This window comes from Platichthys flesus, chromosome 16 (assembly GCF_949316205.1).
Source record: "Platichthys flesus chromosome 16, fPlaFle2.1, whole genome shotgun sequence".
In the NCBI taxonomy this organism is placed as follows: Eukaryota; Metazoa; Chordata; class Actinopteri; order Pleuronectiformes; family Pleuronectidae; genus Platichthys; species Platichthys flesus.
Genome location: NC_084960.1, coordinates 12,981,952 through 12,994,582, shown reverse-complemented (window position 1 = coordinate 12,994,582; position 12,631 = coordinate 12,981,952). Strand labels below are relative to the sequence as shown.

General features: G+C 42.8%; 2 protein-coding genes across 2 annotated transcripts; both read left to right on the top strand.

Moving 5' to 3' along the window:
- The first annotated feature begins 1,467 nt into the window (after window positions 1-1,467).
- On the top strand, window positions 1,468-3,729 carry LOC133970446 (DELTA-stichotoxin-Hcr4a). Its single transcript, XM_062407261.1, has 3 exons — window positions 1,468-1,614; window positions 1,881-1,989; window positions 3,027-3,729. Exons 2-3 carry the CDS (start codon window positions 1,886-1,888, stop codon window positions 3,454-3,456), a joined length of 534 nt encoding a protein of 177 aa, XP_062263245.1. The 5' UTR covers window positions 1,468-1,614; window positions 1,881-1,885; the 3' UTR covers window positions 3,457-3,729.
- A 546-nt stretch (window positions 3,730-4,275) lies between these two features.
- apnl (actinoporin-like protein) lies at window positions 4,276-5,891 on the top strand. The gene is made up of 3 exons (XM_062407248.1): window positions 4,276-4,425; window positions 4,828-4,953; window positions 5,054-5,891. Exons 2-3 carry the CDS (start codon window positions 4,850-4,852, stop codon window positions 5,505-5,507), a joined length of 558 nt encoding a protein of 185 aa, XP_062263232.1. The 5' UTR covers window positions 4,276-4,425; window positions 4,828-4,849; the 3' UTR covers window positions 5,508-5,891.
- The last annotated feature ends 6,740 nt before the right edge of the window (window positions 5,892-12,631 follow it).

The following is a 12,631-nucleotide window of genomic DNA, read 5'->3' as shown; positions in this document are numbered from 1 at the left end:
AGTGGTTGAGGTCAGGTTGAGGGCGTGCATTCTTGCTCGTAGCCTCTTGACCCGGTGAGGCTGCAGCGCTCACTGGAAAGAAATGGATTTAAAAAAAGAGGACTCCTTTGCTACTCTTACATAGAAGAAAATTTAGGTTAAACATTGTAAATGTGATGTGAGGACAACTCAGAGGTAAATATGTAAAGTTTGTCCTGTGGGTGGCAGCAGAGGAGAGGTCATGTCAATAGAGGTTTGTCCACAGTACGGTGGTCATTTTGGGACATTTCAGACTCAGCTGGTAAGACTCGATTCCACATCCCCAACTGCTGATGCACACATCTGCTGGGTGAGACTGTCCTCGGTGAATACTGAGATCAAGGGATTTGTTTCATCCTCATTTTTATTTCACATCACAGATCCTGCAGAGTTTTCATTCCTTCCAAAAAAAACACTATTATGTGACTGCTGTATATGAAGCCTGTTTTTATTCCTTTCCATTTATAGTTTTTGATATAAAGTATCGCCCCTAAGACACAGCCATGCTCTCCTCACCGGACACACTGAAGGGCAGGCTGGGTATTAAACATTTGACAGAGATTTTCTGCCATGGTCACTGGCGATCCATCAGACAGAAACATTTACTGACAATTTCTATGTAGTGCAAATGTACTTTTTGCAAATGCACGTTTGGTGCCATCTGGTGACTTCAAGCGCTCGAACTGAAGGATTTAAATCAAGTTCCAGACGCCTGATGTATGAAGCAGAACAGCTGCCATAACATTACTTGAATTGCTTCGCGGAATAATGAACACGGCTCAAAACACACAAAGTTTGCAAAACATACTTAATTGGGGAGACCTACATGCCCTGTAATTTTTTAGAAATGAATTGAATGCTGAGCTGCACTGTAACGGCTTGCATAATGCATTGTTTTTGTAAGTGGCATGGAAGAAGGGAGCGTCTCCTCCTCTACCGCGCACTCTCCACTGGGAGCAGCGTCGGTCAGCGGGAGAATAAGTGATGTGAGAGTCAGACGGCGTGTATCACCTGCAACAATGACAGGCAATCCATTAAGCAATGCCTGAGAGCTGGTGGTTACATTCTGAGCGAGTCAGAACATGAAATGCTCCACTAGGATCCTCATGAAGCACACGCTCCGAGCTCCAGGGTGTGCCTCAGGAGCAAAAAATGAGTATGCTGGAAAACGGTGGAAACAAAGTTGATCCCACAACTAATGAAATAACTGAATTAAATCAATTTTAACCCACACGCATTATCCGATACGATTTTGCTGCACAAAATTGCATTTTAGTCACGAGAAAATTTGGATTTTCTTCATCACAAATAGAAGCATTGTCCAATGAATGAGTGGATTACTTTCATGATCCACCTTATTAGCGTTATTGATCATGTGTACTGTGCATTATTTTGTGATAATTGGATATTGGTTGGCCCAGGCTCTTCCTTTCAAGGTATAACTTTCCATTAGTGACGGAGTTATGTTCCTGTGACGGTGGACACACCCTTGCTTGTGTTGGAACGAGCACTGTGAGGACAAGGGAGTCTGTTTCCACCTCTGAAGAGGAACTCAACACTGCTGTCGAACACAACCCGGGCGTTTCACTCCAAAAGGTGAATATAGTTATTCTTACTTATAGAAAGATAATGCACTAACTTAACACTCGGTTTTGTCTTAGCATTTAGTGATGAATTCTTTCAGGTGGTTTGTAAGTGAGTTAAATACATTAAGCTTTTGTTTAATTACAGTCATTGTGAAATAACACAACCTGAATAGTCTTACTTGTGCTGTCTCTTTTCTCTACACATTACTATACCTGCCGAATGTGTCCTCTTGGTGGAAATACTGTTCTAAGCTTTCAGTCCTGTTCCTCTTGCAGTCAAGATGCCAGAAACAGCAGAAGCCGTGTCAGCGACTCTCACCACCAACAGAAACTGCACCATAGAAATAACCAATGTCAGCGGCAGCTACTGTCTCATCAACCCCAAGTAAGTGTGCGGATGAATAAAACAATAAAACACGTTCTAATGATTGAAAGATCAAATCTGAATGGATGCAGAAACAAGAATGTTTACTATCTTTCTTCACAAATACTAATGAATTAAAGATCTCATTGCATAGAAGGTAAAACAAAATAGAACTATCTTAAAAAGAGAATATGATATATATAACCGTGTTGTTTAATCTTTTTCTCTATGGTCTATTTTGAGTCAAAGCACCTGCATTGAGGTCTCCTCACATTAACACTATGACATCTATGAAACACCGTAATAAAACAAAATTTCTCTCTAAATTTGAAACCTCAGGTCCTCAAGTTACTGGCCTCAGCGACTGTTTTCTCATGATCTCATTGTGGAGCCTTCAAGTTTGACTGGTTCCAGGGAAAAGCACTTTTTAAAGGCATAATGCAAAGTGCTTTGAAACTACAGCAACATATTACATGTCCAAAATCAGTGTGTTGATTGTAATGATCCAACTTTTTTCCATTAAAATCCTATGTTAATTAAATGTAGTTAGATTTTATCTAAATAGAAGGAATGCTAAATTAATTTAACACAATCATTTTTTATTTCTAACCACTGCAATGTGTCAGTTTCCTCCGTTTCTGGTGGAAATGGAAAACGACCAGGAGAACAATAAAATAAATAAAAACTCCCCATGCCTATTGGAATTTGTGCCGTGCCTCTACATCTATCTAGCTGTGGCAGGACAGACCATATCTTGGATGGGTGGTTTTCATGTGTAGCATCACTTTGCTGAGAACATCCACCTATCCATCATGCGGTGACACAAACCGGCTCATTGCACACCGCGTGCAGGTACACTCACTGTTGCTTAGAAGTCCACGGCAGTACTTGCACAGTCACACTCCATCCATCAGCATAAGGGGCCTCACCCTGGAAAGCCCAGCACTCAGAAAGTATCCTGACAATCTCCGCAAAACTTACAAAACTCTGCTTTCTCATCAAAAGTCCAGGAAGTGTGACATAAAAGTTGACAACTGTCTCTTTGCTCTCCCGTGCAGGGTGTACATGGCGAGCGGCTTCTGCCAGCACCCGCCCCAGCCGACCGTTCGCACCGCCAAGACCGAAGTGTGCTCGTTCACCAAGGACGACAACACCGCCACGGGCGCCGTCGGCCTGCTGACCTATGACCTGTTCCATATGCAGAGCCGGGTTTGCTCCGAGCGCATGGCCATCTTGTTCTCCGTGCCCTTTGACCACAACTTGTACAAGAACCGGCTGGCCGTGGGCGTGGTTGAGCATTCCCGCGAATGCGACAAACAATTGTACGACCAGATGTATGACGGCAAGGACCTCAGCAACTTGTCCCGCTCTGATGCAAACGGCTGCGGGCTGGAGTACAAAGCCAAGTACGTTGATTTGAAGGCGACCATGTCGTCTGTCGGCAAAGCCATTGTTAAACTGGAGCTCTATGATAAAATGGGTCATTAGTGCTGAAGGAATAACTGGTTTTCTGCTTTTTAGATGCCTTTGTACAGCAGAATGAATAAACGTCATTAAATGTTAAAATGTATTGTGATCCAGAAATAAAAACATCCAGAAGAGAGGAAGAATGATTTTGCTGTCGTCTGTATTTCTTTGTCCGCAGAACGATATCAATATCTGACAGCCAATGCATTGATTCTCCATTAGCTCATTGTTTGGGCTCATGTACATTATACACTCTCTTCTCTCTGATTATGATAATAAAACACTCAAACCCAATGCTTTTGCTACTTTGAGTTTTCTCCGTGTTAGTCATTATTGCTGATGAACATTGGTTATTGTTTAATCTCTTAGCTGGATCCATCTAATACTAATGAGCAGCAACAGATGGGAATATCAGCATAGATGTTTTTTTAATTGTCAAGATAACAAGAGTGTTGTTCAGTGGCTGTGAGGCTCTACCCGCTCGGCTCGGAATTGTGTGCTTCATGTGAGGAGGGGCTGCAGGAGAAAGAGTGACGGAGAAGTTGCACCAGAAATTTCTGTCTTGACTTGTCTGGCTTTCAAAACCATAGGAATAAGATTCCCATATCAACCCCAGTTTGTCACTCAGTCACTGAGGTACCCACATCCCCCCCGGGGAGAAAATGCCTGAGCTGAGAATATTATCCCATCTCACCCAACAGGTTCAGGATTCAAACTGATGGAAGCGGCTCAACTTTTCCACGTATACAGGGCGCGGTTGCTTTATCAGTGACGGAAAAACACAGGGATGTTTGTTCTCATAGTCTCCTGCTTGTGTGGGCTTTGGCTTACTAGGGAATAGGAGCTGAAAGAGGGTGTGCCACTGTTCGACTTGGATTGTGTTGCAAAAGGGAGGGTTCGCTGAGTGATGCCTTACTTCCCCCTCCTCCTCCCTCTCAGGTAGCTGTTCCCATTTTGGGATTTGGAATCGCAAACAGAGGTTCTCGACAGGTAAGTCTCGAGACTTGTACAGAGAATGGCTCTTTGGCTCATGGCTCATAGGAAATAAGGAATTGGTGGAGGTAGATCCAAGCCTGATGGGGCATTTGTTTAATTTGTATCTGTGGACCAGTGTGTTCACTCTAACTTCATTATCGCATGGTGCTTGGTGCCCTTTGGTGTCCGCAGCCCTTTTCCGATTCTTCACAACCTCACATACTCTCAGTAGGCTCTGAAGTGCATCATTCACACTCAGTGCCAGTCTGTTTGAAGGTCAACATAATGCCAGTGCAGATTGTGAGCAGAGCACAGGTCAGGACGGATGTTTTGTGCTGCGCCAGGTGTGTTCGAGAAGTGCCCCTCACAGCTGTTTGATTCTGCTGGTTGACACCTTAACTGCCTTTGTTTTACAAGCGGATCTCACAGCCTTTGCAACATGTCGGAGTCAGCTGAAGCCGTGGCAGCCGACGTGAGCAGCAGGAGAAGTGCTGTCATTGAAATCTCAAATGTCACCAACAACTACTGCCTCCTCAACCCCAAGTAAAAACCAGACCCTGCCGGAATCATGTATTTTTCAGATGCGTACAAAAATGAGGAGGTACACAGCGATTCTCAATGCCTGGGCGTCTTTTTTCCACAGGGTGTACCTGGAGAACGGGGAGACTTACAACCCACCTCAGCCCACAGTGCGTCCTCTCAAGACCGAGGTTTGCACCTTCACCAAGTCAGGCGGCAAAGCGACCGGCTGCGTCGGCGTGATGACCTACGACCTTTTCGAGCGGTCGAAGAACGACTACATCGAGACGCTGGCCATCATGTTCGCCGTTCCCTGGGACTACAACCTGTACAAGAACTGGTTCGCGGTGGGCATCTATAAGAAGGGCCGAAACTGCGACAAGGATTTGTACAAAGAGATGTACTACGACAAAAAGCAGCATGGGTTCATCAGGGAGGCAGCCAATGGGTCAGGGATCAATCACGTGGGCGACTATCTAGATATCAAGGCCACCATGTGTCCCCTTGGTAATTCCATCATGAAGGTGGAGGTGTGGGATAAGCTTTTCACCCCCAGCCTTGTCCAACAAGCATATTAGAGACCTCTCCCCAACCTGTGCTAACATGTTTCCCAGCAGCAGAAGTCAGCAATCCACCTTTTTCCAATATCAATATGCATGATTCAACAGATGTATTGTTGCTGACATGTGTCTGTTTACCTGGGTATTACCTCTGAGTAAATCTGCTTAGGATCAGAGTTTAATTTGTTTATAAATCCAGGATGCAATATCCCCCTTTTTATAGCCGAAGCCTCTGTCTGTTTCAATAGCCTCCCAGTTCAAAACGGCGTCTTTAGAAATGGAAATCAAAGGATGAGTCAGTGGAGGATGAGGGCAGCTTAATAAAACACACTGAGCGCTTGTCTGTATTTACCTTGACACTGTCATCACAGGAATAAAGTAAACCTTTTTTTTTTTGCTGAATCTATTTGTGTTTGAGTGTCTGTTGATTGAGTTTAGAGGAATGTTTCAAAATAAATAAATATGTATCAATAATGTTGAATGCAAATATGATTATTTTTGTACTTTGGAGTTAAACTGAGATTTGGATAGCAGTTTTTTTTCCCTCTGTGTAGGAGCTGTGTGAGAGCAGCTTAGGGGGACACACCCTTCCTGGTGTTGCTCAACACTAAAGCACATCCGTCATCACTACACCAGCCGCTTTACATCCAAATAATATATGAATCTAACCCTTTTTTTTTTTTTACATGCTTACAATGTAAAGGAAGTTAGGTTTTTATCTGCTTTGTTTATTTAGTTTAGCAGAATAACACAAAAACAACTTGTATTTATGAATTTGGTCGAGGGGCGGGGCATGTCCCAGGAAGGAACTCATTACAATTTGGTGCAGATCTGGATCTGGGGGCAGATCCATGATTTTATTTATTTTACTTATTTTAAATGAAGTATCTTAATGGGTAAAATCAGCCGTGTTAAGAATACTGATATTTATGAGTGTGTGTTATTTGATGCAGATCCAAATTTAAATGTGGCCTCAAAATGGGACTGTTGACGGCCTTGAAGGAGGAATGCACTCCACAGAGGGCCCTTCTCGTTAAATTGGTTTTAAGATCCACAATCCATCTCAAACATTTAATATAATTGTTGCCATTGGATTCATAACACTAATATTTTGGGTTAGTTTTCAGAAACTATAAATATTTGCAGTCCCGCCATCCCTGCTCAATAATCCTAAATAATGCCTCGACAAACACTTAAAAGTTAAAAGCGAGTTAATTCTCGGTTAAATGTGACTTTGTGTAATTTAAATCTCTTTTAACAGACTCGGTGCATCAGTGTTTTCACCCGGATTTTGGAGATAAAGAGGGTTTTTATTTCCTCCTGACAGAACAAGAGGGAACAGTAAAAACTCCTCAGTTATTGCTCGCAATGCAATCACCGGTTGGTTTTTATGAACCAGTAAACTCCAGGATAAAATGATCAGATACGCTGTTTTTTTTTTTTACGATCTTAGCTGTGAGTATGAGGCAGTTGTGAATGAGACGGGCATGGATCTGGGTGAGGACCCTGTTACTGCGACTGCTCAGCAACTCTCTCACTTTACGCTGCATTATTCTTTAATTGGGCAGAAATGACAAAATCTTGATGTGTCATCTCATCATCAAAGAACGCGCTTCGCCATAATGGCTCGACCAATTCTCCGCGGATACAATCATTAACCTCTGGAAAAAATGTGGGGATGTGAGGCGGGAGGCAGAATACCGGCTCTTCATTCCCACCGCCAACTTATCTGGTTCCTGGATCCTATTTACACTCGCAACGCTGCATCCCTGATTCTGTTTTCCCATTAGATTCGTGATGCTATTGCAGCGTTTACTGCTGCAGCCACAGAGAAAGCCGAGATCAAAAGGGTTTCGCTCACTGTCACCGTTGCATTTGCATAAAAGCCATACATAATATAGAGGAATAAACCAGGCCTGTTTAGGCTCAATCTCTGAAGCATTGTGGAGGGGAGGGGGGGGGGGGGGGGGGGTATTGGAGAAACGACACACTGTCCCTATAAACAGATGGGGATACTAAGCAGAAACTTGTTTGTCGGAAACCTGATGAGTTCCCGCACATTTTCTTTCACATTTTCCCTTTGAGCTTCTCCTCTGTGTTTACCACACCGGCACCTAAGTCTTCTTTCATACCGTGCATTATATTGTTGACTGTAGGCCTCCATTGGTATGTACAGTCTGTGTGTTTGCCTGCTTTTGTGATGAGCATCTCTAAGTGCAGGTACACTCGAACCTGCACCTGCAGATATGGATATTTTCATAGCAAATAAATGCCTTTGTGCATTATGTGATTTGAATTTGGGTTTGAAAAAACATTTCTGGAGACCAGTGTGGGATTAGACGCCTTAAACAGGAAACAAAGGGTAATGTGAAAAATGTATTTTCCCTGTGTAGATAAACATAAGCAGCTCAGCATCATGTGGATTGAAACGGAGGCTATTCATCACTAAAGAGGAGTGAATCTATCTGTGTCTCTTGGTAAAGGCTTCTGTCTGAAATCCTAAGTGCAGGTGCACCATGCGGGTTGGCCTCATCTTTTCATGAGACGGAAATCAGGTGATCGTGCGAAAACAACAGCGAGGCTCCGGCTCAACTCGCTGCAGGGAGATGAGCAGAGCGAGAGGAAATGATTGTTCTGGAGGAAGAATCTCAGAGGGAAATAAAAGAGGAAAACCTGAAAATACCTCAGTTGAAACTCTTTCAACCTCATTCAGCCTTTTCAATATGTGCATGTACACTATGTTCTGTCTTTTGCACCAAAAAAATAAAACAAGGAACCTCCATCTTCTCTCTTTTTGGACCTGAAGCAGGTTATTTTTTGTCTCTGATTATCATCACCATCTGTGGCCATGGAAAATAAATCAACGTTTTAATTTTTTTCTCACATTCTCAGATGTCCTGCGCCGATCGTCACAAAGCCGCCGAGAGTCAGATCATAAAATGTTATTTGCATAAAAGGGATCAGCTCTCAAGGTTAGTTGAATTTCTGTCTCTCTGTTTGCTTGGAAATTAATTTATCAGTGCAAAAGAAGTGGGTGGTGTATTGACTCAAACTGGGAGTAACCAAACAGAAGAATAAGACGGGTCCGTTTCAGTGACCTGAGAACCGCAGCTCTTTAAACAGCCTAAGCCGCTGCATACCTGTGACCACAGCTGCAAATGGGAAAATAAAAGATTCCTCTTCTCCCTCAAAGTGAATAGAAGTGCACTTAGAAGCTGCAGGTTGAAGGGCCTTCGACAGAATATGCTCTCATGGACTGCCATCTAGAGGTCACTTCTGGTAGCCACACAGGGTTCCTAACAATTGACTACTCTGACTAGGAAAACCTTGAAAAAAACTATTTTTAAAAACGTGGTTCAAACCATTTTCAAAACTATCTAGCTATAATTCTGTATATAATGTGAAATATGTGGTTTTTATCGATCTTTTTTAAGGTGGATTTCCTTTATAATGGGCAGGCAGTGGGATTACTGGTGCTCACCCCGTGCTCCTCTGTTATTCCTGGTTTCAAACATGTCTTGACATCCAGCTGGGTCCGGTTCACTCCCTCTGCCCTGATGTGTGTCAGATTGGCAACAAGCGCCTGCAGCCCCGTCATCGGAGCTCAGTCACAGGCCTTGATCTCCCTCAGCCTCCCCCGGGGGCGACTCTACGAGAGGGTAAAACAATAAAATCTGATATATTATTATCAAGCTAGGCCGGCGTTGCATTGTTTGTTTGGTTTGTCAGATTTTCTGTGGATCGCATTTCATCATTCTCGTCCTTCAGATGAGATGCGAGGGCCGGAGGTCATGTTACTCCTGGCAGGCTTTGGAAATTGTCTCATCCTGTTAGTTTGTTATTTTCAAACTTCTCAGCATGCACAGTGACACAGACGTGTATCATGCAGCAATACCGATATCTCGAGGGAGGGAACACAAACTGTTCTCTACAGTAACTCTTGACATTATTAAAAGAAACGGAGCTGCCACAGTGTTTCTTTAGCAGCAATATGCTGTCATAAATATTCAGCTTCAAAATGTTAAATTATTACAATTTATACAAGTCTTCTTGTGTTTTTCTATTAATACTTAAATATTGATCTATATTGAGGTTTACAGACATTACATTCAATGCTAACTCATAGTAATAAACTACAGTGTGTGAATAGATCAACTGATTTATTTCATATACTGATGTATGTTTTGAAAACAAAACATTTAAAAAAGCGACGAGTTGTACATTTCAACATAAAACTGCTTTAATCAATATGTTTATGTTAATAATGGATCAGATATACTAGTGTGAGTGAGATGTCATTTAAAGTGATGCAGCTCCTCTTGCTCTGTGGAGCTTTATAACGACTTTCCCCTTGTTCTTTCGGTTTCCAGTGACTTTAATGTTCACTCTCCCTGCATCAGTTTTGTCTGTCTTCAGTAAAAGAAAAGAAAAGCAGGTCAGAGGGAAAGGCAACAACCTGCAGACAGGCTCAGTGACTATATTTAACATAGTGGAGCAATTAGTGAAACTTAATAACATATTCAGTGGAGACCAAAAATCTAAATAGAAACTATTAATGCTCAGTGTCTTCCAGGTGTGAAACTCAGCAGCTGTTTATTAACTTATTAAAGGTGATGACATGTCGGTGTGGTACCTACTGCTTGTTTCTGCTGCCCCCAAGTGGCAGAACATTTTGTTATTCCAGGTTTAATAAATGAATCATGAGGATTTGTTGGTTTCTAGCCTAAACCCAACATTGCACAAGAGAGTTCTGTGTGTCTACATGTGGCCCTTCATGTCTTCAGTGATGAAGTGAACCTCCTCGAGCCTCCACAACACATCTGCACATCCACTGTTTATTTACTCGTTTCTACCTTGGCCTCTCTGTCTGAGATAAACCAGGGGACCAACATCTGCTCCCTCTTTAATGTGTCAGTTGACACAGATTCCTGATCTGGAATAACAAGCAAGTAGCCTACTCCTCAATTTTCTTCTAATCTAGCTTTGCAACGATTTCATAAACAGATGCTTTTCTCTTTGCAGTTTTTTTCTTCTCTGTTGTCGCCAATAGCATCTTTTACATAATAACTCAGAGCTGCCTCCAGAGCAAACTTGGATGTGGTTTAAAACTGCTCGTTATTCCTTTCCATTTTCTGATTCTGTTAACCCCAACTCTCTCTGGTTATTTCTGAAGTGGAAAAGCTTTACCCTTGAAGTTGCATCTGCAGTTTTGTTCCAGAAATAAAATAAACATTATCTTCATCAAACCGGTGATTGACCTTCACAGGTTGTTGCTGGCTTCGCTCCTTTCCCATCACCGCTGGACAACTGGTGAGTGTATCTTCTTGCCACTCATATGTCCATTTGCATTACAACACGGTTGTTCATTTGAATTATCCCGAGTGACTGAGTAGCAGTGTTGATGTCGAACCTACTTGTATGTAAAGTCGTCTCCTGCCATCATGGTGTCATCCAGCTGAAGGGTCAGCTCTGACGCAGGTAGGGCCAGCTGCTGAGATCTCGCACTAAAGTAATTACTCATGTCACAATGAATGACTCGCTTCAGTGGGCGCGATCTTTTAATTCTTCATCAAGTTTGGCAAACTTTAGAGTGCACATGCTCCAGTAAACTATTGAACCATCATGAAAATTGAAACATCCTATAAATCAAATGCGATGCTAAAAAACTCAACGATAACTTGGCACAGGCTGCTCCAGGAAGTTGACTTTCTCTCTCGCAGCTGTGGAGGTGGATGTGGTGTCGCTGATGCTGCCCAATACTCCTTCACCCGAAGCGGTGATGCTGACACTATCAGACAGCGACAACGCCAAAAGGCTCCGTCAGCAACTGCTGCCAAGTAGACCAACAGTTGATGTGCAGACGCCCTTACCTGCCGCCCTTCCACCACCTCTTCCAGATCTCTGGGACGAGACAGAAATCAGCTCCCACGGTTCGAAGACCCAGAGGTCACAGAGTCGAAAACCCATCCACCCGCCCACCCACCCACCACCCTGCAGCTGGACACACAGCTGAGGCATGCGAGTGAGATCAGTACAGTGTCTGTGCAGCGGTCTTTGTCCTCCGTTTTATAAATATATATTCATATGTCTACAGCTGTGCCATAAACATTTTTTTTGCAAAGTCAGCTTAATTAAAGCCACAATGGAGAATCCTGCTCCGACCTCCTGAGCCGCGGCCGCCCATTTACTTTCCTTCATTCACTTTGCTGGTCAGCTTTATGTTCCTCCACGCCCAATAATGCTGAATGCACAGAATAGTTTTTCTATAGACTAAGCTTGTGCACATAAAAATGAATTGTTTTATGATGATATCACTGGAAGAATAAAAATAAAGACAAATTTATAAAACAGTTAAAACGTAGTAATTTACATTTAGCGTTCTCCCCGATTCAGATTTAAGGTGGAGGTCTTCGTGAAGGGCATTGGCTGCTCATGGTTTGCACAACATAGATCTTTTTGTGTTGCACGATTTTGAAGTCTAAGTGATAAAGATACTACCAGGAATTGAAGGCCTAATCTTAAATTGCCATAATTTAAAGATGTGTAGTCATGTTATCATTGATAATGTAATCATAATCTACTTGCACAGACAAAATGGTTTATAAGTGTCACTTATTATTTGTAAATCTGTCTGCATGAAACTCATTACATGTTATCCTGATTTTCCATCCCTGCACTTTGGTAAATGCTGGCAAGCAATATTGCTGAATCATTAAGGAGTTTGATACCTTACCACTTGCAACCACTAGAGGGCATAGTTTACTGGCCTGGTTTAGTTTGTGGCAACTCCATTTGAATGTGGACCCTGAGTATTGGTCTCCTATACTGATCATGCGCACATATGGTTGAGTGCAACAACTGATGAAACGTGACTGATAAAATATGATTAATATGGCTTTCACAACCACATATTATATTTTAACTGTCTGAAGTGTTTCTGGCGTGTTGCAGTAGTGAGGAGCAACACAGAGCAGGATGAGATCAGACGGGGGTGGGGATAAGGATGGCCCGACATCCAGAGGGGAGGAAGGTCACCAAACACACTTTCCCACCCAGCCCTGCCAGACACACACACACACAAACACACACACACACACAAACACACACACAAGCACATACACACACGCACACAAGCACACACA